Source organism: Triplophysa dalaica, chromosome 3 (assembly GCF_015846415.1).
Source record: "Triplophysa dalaica isolate WHDGS20190420 chromosome 3, ASM1584641v1, whole genome shotgun sequence".
Lineage (NCBI taxonomy): Eukaryota > Metazoa > Chordata > Actinopteri > Cypriniformes > Nemacheilidae > Triplophysa > Triplophysa dalaica.
In genome coordinates, this window is record NC_079544.1 from 5,271,769 (window position 1) to 5,287,308 (window position 15,540).

At 36.9% G+C, this 15,540-nt stretch overlaps 1 protein-coding gene across 1 annotated transcript in view; it reads left to right on the forward strand.

Moving 5' to 3' along the window:
- The window catches only part of brinp2 (bone morphogenetic protein/retinoic acid inducible neural-specific 2), an 84,129-nt gene that overhangs the window by 19,790 nt on the left and 48,799 nt on the right, over positions 1-15,540 (forward strand). The window contains exon 3 of the mRNA XM_056744344.1: positions 11,866-12,186. Within this exon, the coding sequence (XP_056600322.1) occupies positions 11,915-12,186 (272 nt within the window). The 5' untranslated portion in view covers positions 11,866-11,914. The remainder of the gene's footprint in view (positions 1-11,865; positions 12,187-15,540) is intronic.

Below are 15,540 nucleotides of genomic sequence, written 5' to 3' on the forward strand. Positions count from 1 at the left end.
GCTCTGGGATAGCTGGCCAAAAGCACTAGCGCAGTCTACCAGAACAAACAAATGAATGTAGATCTCATCCTTCTATACTGCCTCGCAAATCTATTCAGCGATAGCATAACAGCCAGCTGTGACTGCGCTTTCCACTGTAACCGATGATATTTGATGCATAGTGAGACTGATGAAACCCTCTCTCCGTTATGGTGTCGCTGTTACTGTAGCATTTGAGAGAGATGGAAGTAAATCGTCACCTAGAACTAATGGCTAGGTTTGCTGAAAGGTAATATACTTACATCACCTGCTGGCAAAAAAAGCATCTTTATCTATAAAAGGTTTATTAAATTTCACTTCATATACTTTACCGGCCTGGAAACAATTTACCTCCTAAACTCGAACACCCCGGCTCTCAAGAATTTCACTGTATATTTCACAGATTACCACTCAAAGCCTGGAAAACACTAAATGACTTTTAAGATCTGAAAAGATTTTTTAAAACTAGACATCATACACTTGCAGACTTTTTGAAAGTTTTCATCACACACTACGCAATTAAATCTGCAGACTTTCTGAAACAAGTCCAGACTGAAAATCTGAGCAAAAGACTTGTAGTGTATTCCAGCCTTCAGTGTAATATTGCATAGAACAATTTTCCAAAAAAATTTATAGTTTTCTGTGAAACAAGCCTATTTTTTTAGTTTTTTTTTTTTAGTTTTTTTTTAAGACAGCTTTCAGTTTACGTGGTTAAAATATTGTTGGCTTATTTTACCACAGATCCCTTTGTGAACCAGGCCTAGTTCACCGCTAGTTTACGTAGAGACTAAAATTAAAAAGCAGTGCTGTGCCGTCAATATTGCAGAAATCTTATGTGAGCAAAACATATTTGTACTTTGCGTCACAATCACTTTTTTTGAGATCACTTGATATGTCCTGATATTGTGTAACCTCTTTTAAACCAAGCCGACCTAAAAACCCAGGTAGAAAATAGCCTATTACTTATTGATTTAGCTGTTTTTTAATGTAAAAACCATGCAAACGTCATATGTAGACCTCATACAACAGTATAAAACAATAGAAAAGGCCAGTTCATGACACCTTTAATCCTCTTCTGAATTTACTATCTTTAGTTAAGTGTTTAGCTAAAACAATTATTTTTGTTTCAATCATTTCATTTTTGTTTGTAAACTACAGACATATTGTTTCCAAAAATCAAAATAAGAATGCAGATATTTTGTCGCATTTGTTTTCATAAAATGAAAAAAGGCAAACTGGTCAATAGAAAGCAAAATGTTATTTAGATTAAAAACCAAATATTTTTACATGTGTTTTAAGAGGAATTAAGAAAAATACTCAGATCGGTTATTTATTCGAATATTTTTTTTTTTTCTAAACATGTTTTTTAATTTCCTGAATCTTGATTTATTATTAGGTGCATACGAAAAAAGGTGTTTAAGAGGAATTAAGAGAAATGCTCAGATTGTATTAACGGCTCAGGAGATTGGCTAAAAGAAATGCCAAATTGTGTCCAACCACATACTGAGTCCTATACAAAGCATATTAAATTATGGTTGTATATAACATTTTCTATACAAATACATTTGCCTTCGCTACGTTTGTGAGTCCTGCAGCAGCAGCAGATCAACAGCTATTTGGATGAACTGTAACGGATAGCTTTCTCCAGGTAGTATAGACCTTCTCGCCTAGAACTCATAAAGATCAGTAGCAGCAGCCTCTGGAGAAATTAGCTTTCTGCTGCCAGTTTTCCCCTCCGGGCGCTCTGGGGTTTTTACTGGAAAGCAGGAGTGGAGAGCTGAGAGACTGCCTTACTGAGTGATCAAAACTGCCCTGTTTAATCCTCCTCATCCATCTAGCCTTGTCAATCATCTCTCTTAGCTTTCACATTTATGATTCTCGCAGTGTGCCTACGGTATGCCCCGTGTGCGGCTGCATCACAAATGACTTCTGTGGGGATTGAAGTCATGATGACAGTGGCTTCAGAATGCTTTCTATAGATCATACAGTACTGTAGCACAGAACTGACACAGTAAATACTTGAGGCTGGCTGACTTCATATAGAATAAGGGTGGAGTACAATGGCAGATTTCATATCTTAATGAGATTGCAAATAATAATTTGCTTAATAGGAGTACTTTAACCCCCTTGCAGATGCGCCAATAATGATCTCAGAATTGCATTTGTGATTTACCCCGAGGTGTACAGCACCTTGGCAAATTGACACCATTTTAGTTTGGAAGCTTACAGTTCATTCATTAACCATCTGTTGCATTTTGCATATAAAAATGGCTGATATCATCAGGTTCAATCTAACCTTCAAAGTGCACTAATCCACATGGAATAGAAGTTGTTCATAATGCAGCCTACTGAGTTGACTGACTTCTGACTGAGGCTAGTGAAATCAAAATGTTATTATCTTTGAAAGATAATATACAGTCCTTAAAGGGAACAGTTCACCCAAAATTTTAAATTCTGTCATCATTTACTCACCCTCAGGTTGTTTCAAATGTGTTTACATTTCTTTGTTCGGATGAACACAGAGACATATGTTTTAAAGAATGTAGCAAAGACAACAGTTCTTGGCACCCATTGACTACCATAGTATGAAAAAATATTTAAAAAATGTCTTTCTTCAGTTGAACTCAAAAGAAGATATTTAGAAGAATGTATTATCTTTTTCCTACTATGGTGGGTAATGGCTGGCGAGAACTGTTTGGTTACAACCATTCTTCCAAATATCTTTATCTGTGTTCATCAGAACAAATACATTTAAACAGATTTAGAGGAACTTGAGGGTGAGTAAATGACGACCAATTTTTTTTAATAAACTGTTCCTTTAACAGTTTAGTTTGAAGCTTTCCACTATTATGTCTGTTTTCAGCATGGCAATTCACTTTTATTTGATATTTTCACACTTCCCATTATCTCTTCACATGTGCAGATCAATCTGGATCAGTTTAATCAAATGTTTTGCCAATAGTCGAAAGTCTGGCTTTGCGATATTGAGCCTAGACTAGTGTTATAATCCCTGATAAGCGAGGTGACAGATGTTGTGCAGTGCTGCTTCTTCGACCACTGCAGGCCAACTAAATAAGCTCACAGACTCAAGGCGAGGATAATAACATCAGGTCTTATTAAAGCTCAAACTGTAAACTCTAATACAGTATGACACGATAAATGTCCTGCAGGACTGTACCATGCCTAAGTCCAAACCGAGTGATAAGAGCTTCAAACATTGAGAGGAGAGGTTATGCAATTACTGTTTTAAAAAAAAGCATGTGGGGTTTCTAGTATTTTAGAAATATTTTTTATCTACTGTATAAATCTAAAAAAATGAAATCAGTTATTTGATTTAAATAAACCTTTTTCCTAAATATGTTTTTACTTGCCCGGATCTTGATTTAATTATTAGGTGCATACGAAACAAGACATCATAAAACATAACTCTCTTTTTTTCCTTCATTTGACTGATCCTCCAACCATCTCACTTTTGATCTCTGATCTAGCGTGAACTATTCTCGAGACTTATTGCAGCACTTCTCGTGTTACCGTCTCTTTCGGATGAATCACTTGTAAGTTGCTATTGACAACAGTGTCGGCTAAATGGATACAAGTAAATGTAAATGATCGATGGCTTATAAGTTGCAAACAGTATAAGAGCATATGTCTTCCTGCCATAAACACAACAGAGCAAGGAAGAAATATATTAAAGTGATGTCAAATTGCTAAAAAAATGATTCTGTACTTTCTACCAGTTTTAAACAGGCGATTGTGGAGTGATAACTATTTGGCACATACTCATTTAAGTTCTCTCTCAAGAAAAAGTGTCAGTAATTGCAGAAAAGTGAAATAAAATACTGATGCACATATGGAACCCACTATGCAGATACATTTTAAACATTTAATATATTTGTTTAACTGGACTAAATTGCGTGACATAAATCAATTAAATAATCAGATTTTTAAATGGTTTAACATTTAGGGGGGTACTGCTAAATGCATAATGCAATATTTAGGTTACTTGTTTTTTTCCTCTTATTTTATTTTCCTTTATTATTGTAATGGAATATTTACAGCATCTAAATGACACATCTGTAGTCATTCATGTTACGATTGCTCTCTACATTCACTTTGCCTTTAAAGCCCATGGCCAAATTCTGATTCAATCCGTGAAAATCCGATAAAACAGGGTCATGGGTCAAATTCTATCCAGAACAATCTTTAGGGGAAGTTTTATCTGCTGCTGGGGGTAATGGACCTCTTACTGCTCTGTGGTAGATTTATTGACTATTTGAGGACCCCGATGCCCCGATCAGTCTGTGCACACTACATCTGTCTTCACTCATTAGCGCACATGCATACAAAGCTTTGCAATCACCCTGTGTGCTAGAGTCCATTAAACACAAAACCAAATGCACACGCTCAATCACAAATGACTTAACAGGCAGTTCACATGAACATATCAGCACTAAAAGTACTTTAACAATGTAAACAGCGACAGGGTTCATAGATATATTCTATATAAAAACATTTAAGTATATTGTGTTAGTGTTGGTGTTGTGTGATAACAGAATAGTGGAAAGTAAAAAGGTGCTATTTACAGTTTATGCATTGATTTCATTGCATCTTTTCATGCTTACAGTATTTCTTCATACTATATATCAAGTGCTTATAAGCTATGAAAATAATAAAAAGTGTTTTTCTTGTATTCAGCTTATGAGATACTCAGGGCACAGTACAATATTATTACTTAGATTGATCTGATATTATGTCTACACTGTAAACATGTAATGTTCAAAGAAATTAAATGGTTAAAGTATAGTGTTAACTTAAAATTGTCCTTGCTTAAATGTTTTGAGTTCCTGTAACTAATTCTTGCTTTTGAGTTAGTTTAACCTAATTTCAACAAGTTAATTCAAAACGATATCGAGAATGCATTAGGAAAGTATATTTGGAAATATATATTGGAATGGAAAATGCCTTGTTATGATGAATGTTCATTTATTTTGGATATTTAGAAGAGTTTGTTGTATTTTTGACTTTTGGGCTTACCATCGTTCAGAAGAGAGGTTCTTATGCTTATATTGTGGGAGGTGCAAGAGCAGTCGTGTGTGTTGCATTACTCTCTGTGAAGGCTGTTTGTTAATAGTCTATGCAGCTGAAATGTTTAGGTTGTCTTAAAACCTTTCTTTTATTTATCTGTAAATAAAAAAGTTACCTTGCAAATCGTCCAAAATTAAAAGGAGTTATCAACATTACAACTCAAAACTTAAACTTAAAAACCTATTTTAATGTGTAAAGCTTTATTTCTCACATATCAGGTTAAATTAGGGAAGCATTACCTGGGTGTGATAAACCAACCTGTACAAATAACTGATGAAAAAGGATTCATTCGGAAAAGTGTTAAGATACCAATTATATTTGTTACAATTAATAAACACCTAGCATTTTAGGGTTGGCACAGCTATGTATTTATAACAATGCGATTGCTTAGGTTTTCACCCCGTTCAGACCGCCAGCGACAAAGCGAGGCGTTGTCATTCATTTCAATAGAGAGCCGGCGACACAGGCGATAGTGACTGTTGGCAACAGGAAGAGGGTGTGTCTAGCGACGCAACAAAGTTGAGAATCTTATAAAGAATTGGCTTTAAACAATAATACACTACTTCACTCGCTGCTGCACACTCTTTGGGAATCTTTGTAAAGCTTAGAATTCAGGTTCATCTACTTTACAACATCACACTAGTAATCTTTTGCACCCTCAGATTACAGATTTAAATAATTATATCTCGGCTAATTATCAATAGAAAGCTTATTTATCAGCTTTCAGGTTAGTTAAAAATACAAATTTCAACAAATTGACCCTTAAGACCAGGGTCAAAAATGAGGATGCATTTAGTTTGATATTAGTCAGGTCTTTTGCATGATTTGACAATGTTCTGAAGAGCATTTAATGTGCTTCATTGGAAGAAAATGTGACCCTTTGTAGAAACGAAAACGTTAACATAATCCCGTAATTTAGTTGTGGGCTATCCATGTTTTATATCATTTTAGTTTTCAATTTAATATGATTTTTAATATAGTCGATTCTTTTTTACCCCTCTGTATGGTGCATTTATAAAATCCAGTATTTGATTTATGTGGTTTAGTGTGTTCTCAATCATTTTCCTATTAACTGACATGGCCCGCTTGTGCATAAAATCCAAGGAAAATTCTAATTGGATGAGTTTTATAATCCGAAAATCTCCTGCTTGCATGCACACCGAACAAGCCTTTTTTTCAATTATCAACACATGTAGTTTGTATTTTCAGGCTCTCAACTCTCAAGGACCTATCCTGTATATAACTAGAATTGGTGCGCAAGTGGTAATTGCTAGCCCATGTATGGTGGCCATGGCAACGATGCAGGAATGTGTCCCATGTGTACTGAAGGATGACTTGTCCTCTGTGTGTTCAATGTTTCTAAACTCATTCTCTCATTACCAGTGTGGGTGTTTTATAGGTGTGAGGGAGGTCTGTTTGCACAGGGACCTTGGTTTCCTCTCAATTACTAAATGAGTTTACACAGGGTCTGGCAACAAACTCCTGCAAACTCAGTAAGGGGCTGAAGCCAGCGTGCCAGCACGTATTTAAGGATGAGGCACGGAGCTAATAGGACCGGAGCAATATGCAGATGCATTTTTATGGAGCGGTGTTAATCTAATAAACAGCCTGGATAATTATCTTGAGTGTGAGTTTGTGCGTGCGTGTGAACTGTGTTTTTTAAAGTGTGATGTATAAGTGATTACACCCTGTGGAAGGCTGAAATGTGTTTATGGAGACACAACAGCTGGGCAGTCAGGCATTAAGAGATTGCTGATCCGTGGGTGCCGAGATCTTTACACTTGCGCAGTATGAAAGTGTAAAGATGTGGAATTTGAGTGAAGAAGGTTTGATATCTGATAAGCCATATTGAATAATTTGGGAGTCTTAATCATTTCTATTTTATTGCACGTAATTCATAAATGCGAGTTATTCTGCCTGTTATGCTGTAGCCTGAGCCCTCGTGTAAATATTTTCCCTACGTTGCCTTTAGAGAACATTTGGTTTTTATATGGCTGGCAGTACAATTTATACATTTTGTGTAATGACTCAACAGCTGCTGCGCCACATCAGACAAACGCTAACAGAATCTAAGCATCACACATGTGTAAATATACACGCCATTACACACACACCCCTCTGAAACAAGGTAATGTTAAAATTGCTTTAACATTAATGCTCTTTCACACCCACGTAATTGATCTTGCCTCGCTTGCGTGTTTTAATTCAAATGCATTTTGGGGATTTATGTCCTTTGTTTATCCTCAATTTTACAAAACTATCACCTAAGGGATCTTTTTGTGAAATTAAACGTGGTTTAATTATTTCCTTTGGTGAAATCGCACATTAAAAATATCCCGCGAAGGGTTGTGACGCTAGATGGCTGACCTCAAAGATAGCTCATGTCACGTTACTTTTTACCGATTTTAGTTTGTGAAATGCAGTAAACAGGATAGATGCGTGGTGCGTGGTGATGCAAGTATTGCAGGATAGAAACATTTTACATCAAAGGTTGGTTCAACGGTCTGAAAAAACACCCTAGGGATTTTCTCCATGGTTATTTCATGAGAATGAGTATAACTGTGGCTAAAGTTGTTGTGATGATCACTTTTATCAGTACTTCAAACTTTAGTAAATCTGTCAGGAGTGCAAACACGATAGGTCATCTAATAACATTTTATCTCTCATTAAACAAGACACACACAAAAAATCTTCAGAGTGGCACTGATAGTTTTTGTTTATATGAAGAATTCTGGATACACACATAATTGTAAAGAAAGGTATCTGGTGGGGATTGCCGAGTTTAGAGAATGCTGAGTACGAGTATCTGGGTTCAAAAGGACAGCTGGCCTTACGGTAATGGCAGTACACCTGCTTCCTCTGCACGGTCAGGACTAGTAAAAGTCCACAGCTGTGCTGCACAGCATTTCTTCCTTCATCTTGTATAATTGATGAGAAAACATTCTGCAAAACCAACCGACAGCCTCAACAGGTCTAACAACTGCCCAGGCCAAATGTGTTTGTTCAGAATTTTAATTTCCCAAAATACATTTTTAACACATCAAGAGCACTCCGTGTAGACTTTAAACTCCTACGAAGACGAATGTGATGACGAGCTTGTAAAAAAAAAGTGTTGTCGTGGTTATAGGCAAAGAGCTGAATAGCACACAAATCTTTGGCTGCGTCCGAAATTGCATACTGTGATCGCACGTAGTGAATTTGAATAAGTAAATATAGTACATACTGTTAAATTAGTACGTTCTATATAGAATGAGGGGGAGTAGTATGAATACATTTCGGACTTATTGCGTCTGCTACGTTTTTTCGTCACGTGATAGCTAATAGATAATGTGTAAGATATTAATGTACCTGTCATTACACTGCTTTACATTATTTCTATTTAAATTAGTTTCATTTACATTACAGGAGTTTGGCAATCACTATTCTGCTTTTTATCCAGGCACCTATTTTGCGGTTGAACGACAGACTTACTGTTCACACCACAGTACCCATCGTTTAACCATGTATTTTCAGTAAAGCTATGATAATATAAATAATAACCAATCTTTAAAAAAACATGGTTAATAAAAAAGCACAATTTTACATCGTTCATGAGTATTATCCCACTGAGAGTTTGAATATTTAGGGCGAAAGTGTCAGTTGCAACGTTCTAAATTATGAGCTTCTTCACAGAAATACACAGAATCTGCAGGTGTGTTATTCTTTGAACACAATGAAGTGTGACGATGATCATAGCAGGTTACCAAAATGCTAGCAGGTGCACAGCATGACTCAGAGTCTCTTTCATAAACATTGTCGAAAACATTGGAAAATGAACACAATTATCATCATGTTATTCAAGAACAGCTAGTCCAGTTTTTGGTGCTTTTTAAACATGCAGACAAATAGCAAACAAATATTCCTTGATATATACACATACAGTACAAATACTGTGATACAACATCAAGCCTTGTCCAGAAGCCAATTGTTTGATCACATTTAGCACAAAAAAGCTACAAAACGGCAACCTCCTTGAGCAAGTCTTTGTTCTCAGAGCTTTTTTTATCCCTGATAATTACAAACCTGCTCTGTCAGCAAACCCTCCTGCCGGTGTCTTAAACCACAATATACTGTAGTCATTATTTCATCAATTAGATCTAATGCCTCTCCTTTCACAGCCCGCATCTGTTGCTGAACTTCAGGCCTTCATCGTGTTCTGAGGAGTATTCTTGTATGCAAGTGTTGCCTTTAGTTCCGCGTCCCCATTGCCCTATGCTAAATTTTAAGTACTTCTGGCGAGCTTGTTCCTGACTGGGATGGGTAAATATAAGGATGCCTAAATTATGCACGACGCGCATGAAAATGTCAGAGCTAAATTCAGTGTTTCTTCCATCGTCTACCTGGCATTTCAATGGTTTATGCATTTTCTAATTAGGAAGAGCCTCCGGAGGAATGGGGTGCAATAAGGATGTGTACGGGTATAGCTGTCTGGGGTGTCATTGCGCAGACACTGGGTTTATTTGAAAGGCAAATTTAAAATGAGAAGTCTTCCAAGGTGTTTCGGATTAAAGGCTAGACCGTACCCACTCCCATCTGCTGTTACTGCTGGAAACTGTGGCAAGTAGCATTTAATTGGTGATTTCAGTGAGTTTGGCTAAAGGTCGGTCGGATACAACTGAAGCAATGATATTGTGATGAAATGTGATGGCATAAGCATTACAATCTCGTATATGCCGTTTTGCGTTACATGTTTACTACTGCACAGTGAAGAGATGGAGCAGTGATAGCAAAAGAAAAAGACTGTGGTCTGTAACAACAGGGAACACTTTTTAAAGAAAGCAGAAGTATTGAAAACATTGCAAGTAGTGCAAAGTACTGCAAATAAAATCTTTAACCCAATACAACTCAGTTCGCTAGGAATTCAAAGGAACCATTATAATATATTCTTGCATTGTCACAACAATTAAGGACGTGTAGTGCTTAACTTTGCATAGAAACTAATATTCAGAACTTTCTGAAAAACATCGTTTGCACGCCATCGAAACAAAAGTATTCCTGCGGAAATTAATGCAAATGAAACGTGTAGAAAATCAGAGGTAAGATAATTATCAGAATAAGATATTGAATAATTTCTAACACATTTGACCGATGTAGTGACAGTTTTTGAAGACGAAACTTATAAAACATATTTTCAGTTTTTTGCATTGACAAAAATGGTGCTAAATGGTTTGGCAATTCTATGAATGACATAAACCAAGTTTTAGAATAATGTTGTTGCTCTGAGTTTGACAAATAGCGTGGCATTTATCTCTTTTAGAGAGCAGTAAAACCAGACCACAGTAAAGATGCGTGTGATGATGAATGTGTTCTGTGTACAAATGTTGTTAATCATATACTTCTCTTATTTACTCACACCATTAATTGTGTCTGTTGTGTTCCACCTTGCAGCATATTATCCTGCTTAAATATTTATTTTCCTTCTGCATATGCTGTTTTAATACCTGTCAAGTACAGTGAAATGTTTTTTTTTTTCATTGACAAACTTTGTGGCTTACAGCATCCTTTGATTTTAAAGCAACGTGACACTCTTTTTTGGACTTCTCTAGCTTTGAGTGACAAGACCACTACAGTAGTCTATCTAAAGAATACATACCATATTATTTAAAGAATAAGGAAATGGAGGTCTGTTTCTCTGTGTTCGTAGCTACTGATAAAATAAAGCGGGTCGTTTTATTTTAGTACCGTGAAGCTTGTGCAGAAGGAAAACAATGGGATGAATTGCGAGAAAGAACAAAGGACGAAAATGATGAAAGACATGAAACAGAATAAGAAAATGCAATAGAAGAAAATTAGATTTATCAAGATGAGGCCATGGGAGGATTGCAGGGTATAAAACAAACCATGTGAGAGAGAAGTAACACAAACATTTTGCTGGAGAAATGAAAATAATCAGCTATATTAAAACTAAGAGACTGGATGTGGAAACAATAAGGAGGAAAAGATGAAAAATTCATGTCTGGGTGACCAGATGGCCATACCTAGTTTAATACACGTAAATGAAACGTATTACATGCTATAAGATCCTGTATAGGCTCTATATGGTTTCCGGGCTTGTTTTACATTTCTCAATATACACGTTTCTTTTAAACTCATACTATGCTATCATGCACTTTGGTTAGAAAGAAACACAAGGTATTTCAAGGATCATTATGAATCCCCACTTGCATTTGGTTCCTCTGAAAATTAATTTTCATCATGGATTTGAGTTTTATAAAAGAATGTCAGGAAGTTCCTCCTGTATGAGATTAATGGTTTGGTATTATATGCACCGGTGCATGAAGTCTCCCCTGTTCCCAAAGCCTGTGTCTACCAGTGCTGAACATAATCTATGCTCATTTATTAATACAGGTCCCCGAGGCCTTTGGTTTTTTAACATACACGTCAAACGGTATTTTCTGGCTCACATTTTTCCCAGCGCTGTTGTAAATAACGCAGTATTTACCATGACTCGCAAACCAAATGCGCATCAGCTCAATTGTAGAAGAGAAAGCATCCATACAAGTTATAAGACAATGACTAAAGTCTTGCATTGGATAAGACATTTCTCCTTGGATTTGCTTTATTTTGTATTTAAGTGTCATTCTACCTCACTGGTGTGTTTTTGGAATTGTAGCTGCATTTTTGCATCGGTACATACATGGACGATTGTTAAATACTACATGCTCAAATACGCCCATCATCAAAGCATCACTGTAACTCAATCTTTTCTTTGCGTCTGATCAGGTCAAAGGGATTGGAACAAGAATGCTGGCGCCAGGTGCCCAGAGGCAGGATGGCATTGTGTTGGCAGAGAGCTACGGTTGTTAGATGGTTCCTCTTGATGCTCCTCTGGCATTGGGCACCTCTGGGCCCACTGAGCTGGTTTCTGGCTCTGGCTGAGCGTCTGGACCAGAAAACATCACCTTTCTCTTCTATCTCCGGTCGGACCAGCGGCCAGCTGGATTGGCTCCTGTCTGATAAAGGGCCCTTCCATCGCTGTCCAGAATACACCGAGTTTAAAGAACGGTTCCAGCAAGGCTTCTCCACGCGCTATAAAATCTACAGGTTAGTACAGTGAAGATGGAATCATTAACGCAAATGCTTGATGTGCATTAGGCTCAACTAGATATTGATATAACAGAAACAAATTATTTATTTAGTCTTATACATACAGAAGCAGAATAAATAACAAATGCTCCCAAATTGGATGACGGGAAAAATGTATTTCATTATGATACTGTAAAATGTTTTAAAGAGAGTCTTATTGGAGGCTAAACTTTAAATTGATCCAGATCAACAGTTCATCTATCTCTGTCTATCATTTATTCTCCCTCAAAACATGATGTACCAAATGTCTGCAGGTGCCTTATTTTATGTAAGGGGTTCAATGCAGGGCAACATTTCAGTCAATAATTCCAGAAAAGTTATCACATAATTATTATCTGGCCTCAGAATAAAACGCACAATTTGTATGGGTCACTTTTCTGGTGTTGTATGTGCTTTATTGTCATTTGTCAGCTTGTCAGCTCCCGTCCCAATTTATTTACTAAAGTCAATTACATTTCAGTAAGGCGTTAAGCAACTTTTAATTATACTAAAATGTTAATATGCTCAAATTTACGCTCTGTGCTCCACTGAAGAAAAGTCTCTTGGAACAATTAGTGCAATCGAAAAGCTTTTTTTGAACTACTGTTAACAAACAAACAAGTTTGATGATGTCCGAACTTTGTAAACAGCAGGCAGTTGAATTGTGCGGAAATCTGTTGAGCTTCCTGCCTGAGGAAGATCCGGTGGTAGATAAACTGACCTTCCATCAGTCACGTGACAGATCAAGGAAAGTTCATAGAGAAGTTCCAACAACAAAAATAGCAGGAGATAAGGAAAAAATATTGACATCCCAGTTGTGTCTAGGCTTGGATCTATTTTGTCTGATGCAGCCAATGGTGTTGGTAGCAGATGGCATCAGTGGTGAATCGTCGCCTTTTTTATTTATAAAAAAATTATAAGGTTTTGATTGTATCTGATTCTGAACGGTTTTGAGATTCCGTTTCATTCGACTTTATGGATGTTTGTTATGTTCGTTTTCTAAAAAAAGTCCCAAAATGTACATAATGCAAAGAAAAAACATCACGTAATGTAAATAGGTTGTCAAGGAATAAGGATATGTGAATAACTCACTTTTGACAGACATGTCAGATAGAACCTTATAATCTCCTGTGCACGACTGACTGATTTAGATTATATCTTGAAAATGCATGACTGTAAATGTATAGTATTGTGCCGTTTTTACGCCGTTTACCTATATCCTGCGCTGTTGTTTATCTTTAGGAAATATAAGTTTACATTTCCAAACATTTCTTCTGCCATTACTTGTAATAATCCAGTGAGATGTATTGTAAACCTAAGGAATCTTAGAACAGTCAGTGCTCCATCTGGTCTCGCCATCATCAAATCCATCTATTATCACACAAAAAAAGAGAAAAAACTGAGTCTATATTATATAAAGTGGGGAAGTCATAAATCCATTTCATTTACCAATTAAAGAAATGTATCTATTAACTAAATCAAATCGATATTTGTTGTGAGCACCCAGTTTTTTATATCTTTCTCGATTATAGTGAGACCAGATCTCCATGTGGAGCACTGGCTTTCATATTGACACAGTACAGCAAAAAATGCAAATACAATAAAGAATACATAAATCCAAATAAATATAAACTAGCTTTTAACCATTTTACTGGTTAAAATACGAAAGTGCCTAGGATTTTTGCACAGTTCTGTACAGTTTGAAGATACAATTTTTCTCTTTTTATATTGTCATCTCTGTGTGAAACATGACATTACTAGATAGGTTACATAGTGTAATTACCTTTGCATGGGTTGAACTTTAAAACAGACATTTTCAAAACCTTACTATGTTCTCCTTTTTTAAGTTTTTTTTACAAGTTTTAAATGTAATGGACTTCAGATTTAAGCATGTCTACATTTGCTTGGATTCTAAACCACGACCTTGGCGTCACTATAGTACCATGTTCTACCAATCGAGCTACAGCAGAGCTCATCATTAATCTGATAAATAGTGCACATCAGTAGCAACACGCCGGTAATTATTCCGTTGACCACTTCTAATTACACAAGCAATACATGTAGCTCTCTCATCATTAATTCAGTACAGTGTGTTTTAACAATCGATAGTCGTTGACACTTGCACAGAAGGAGGGAAATATGTGGCTGGTGCATTACTGCGACTGACCTCGAATTTGTCAGAGGAATTTGCTTGTTTGCCAGCTTCCTTTCCCCCCCGCCATTTCATAGCCGACTCCGTCCAGCTCACCAAATTCAGAACTCAGCACGAGTACGGCAGCTGGGCGGAGAAAGGCCTGCAGAACTGTGATGGACTCAGTGTGAGGGAGACGGGCTTCTGCCAGCACGGTTTGAAAGGTTGTCTTGCAGGCCAAAGTGTCTGTGTGGGTGCATTCCAGCAGGGTTATTGTATGCCTGCATAGGTGCGTTTCTGTGCATGCGCCTCATAGTTCAGGTGCATTGTGTAAACAAGATCTCTGGCCTCACAGAGAAAAGATGGGACTTCAGCTGGGCCCTTTGATATGAAAACTGATTGTGTTCTTAAGGGCTTTCTGGAGGAAAAACTGGGTCTTTGAGGTGAGAATGGTTATGTGAGAACCCCAGCAGACATTCACTTAGGGATTGTACCTTTTACTGCTTCCATGGGCACAAGTCCCCTCTGGGGGGTTTCATTGTACCAAAGGATCCCCAGCAGAGAGAATGATATGGTCTTTAGTCATACTGCCAGCTCCGGTGGGGATTTCTGCGGTGAATGGAGAGATATTCTTTTGCTTTGGAAACATTTAGATTTAGAAATTTGTTTATACTTCCAAATAAAAAAGAACTACTGCAGTAACTTTCAGCAGGTACACTTGATGCTGATGTCTCATCTCAGTGTGTTTGTTATACATAAGAGAAGAATACATCTCTATTATTAAACTAGACTACTACCAATGCAAACCTATTTACCTTCGTAGCAAGGCAGAACGGTGACGCACTTCACTTCCCATGTGGAACCTTTGTCTTATTTATTACCTCCCATTTGTGCTATTATCTGTAGACCATCATTGCATCGGTGCGTTGAGGTGAAAGCAACAACGACCAACGGGAGCCTTTCCATGGGAATACTGTAACCTAGTAACAGATGGTTTCCAAAAGCAATATAAAAAAAAAAAAGACATTTGTATGCTATATACGATTGAGATTGAATGCGTTAGGTGTTTGGAAACTAGGAAATTGTCAGGCACAAAGAAACGAGAGTTCTAATGAATGCAGCTGAATTTTCATACAGGTGGTGCTGGTCTACAATTTAGAAACAATAAAGCAAAAGGCGGGAAACCTTGGAGATTATAATGG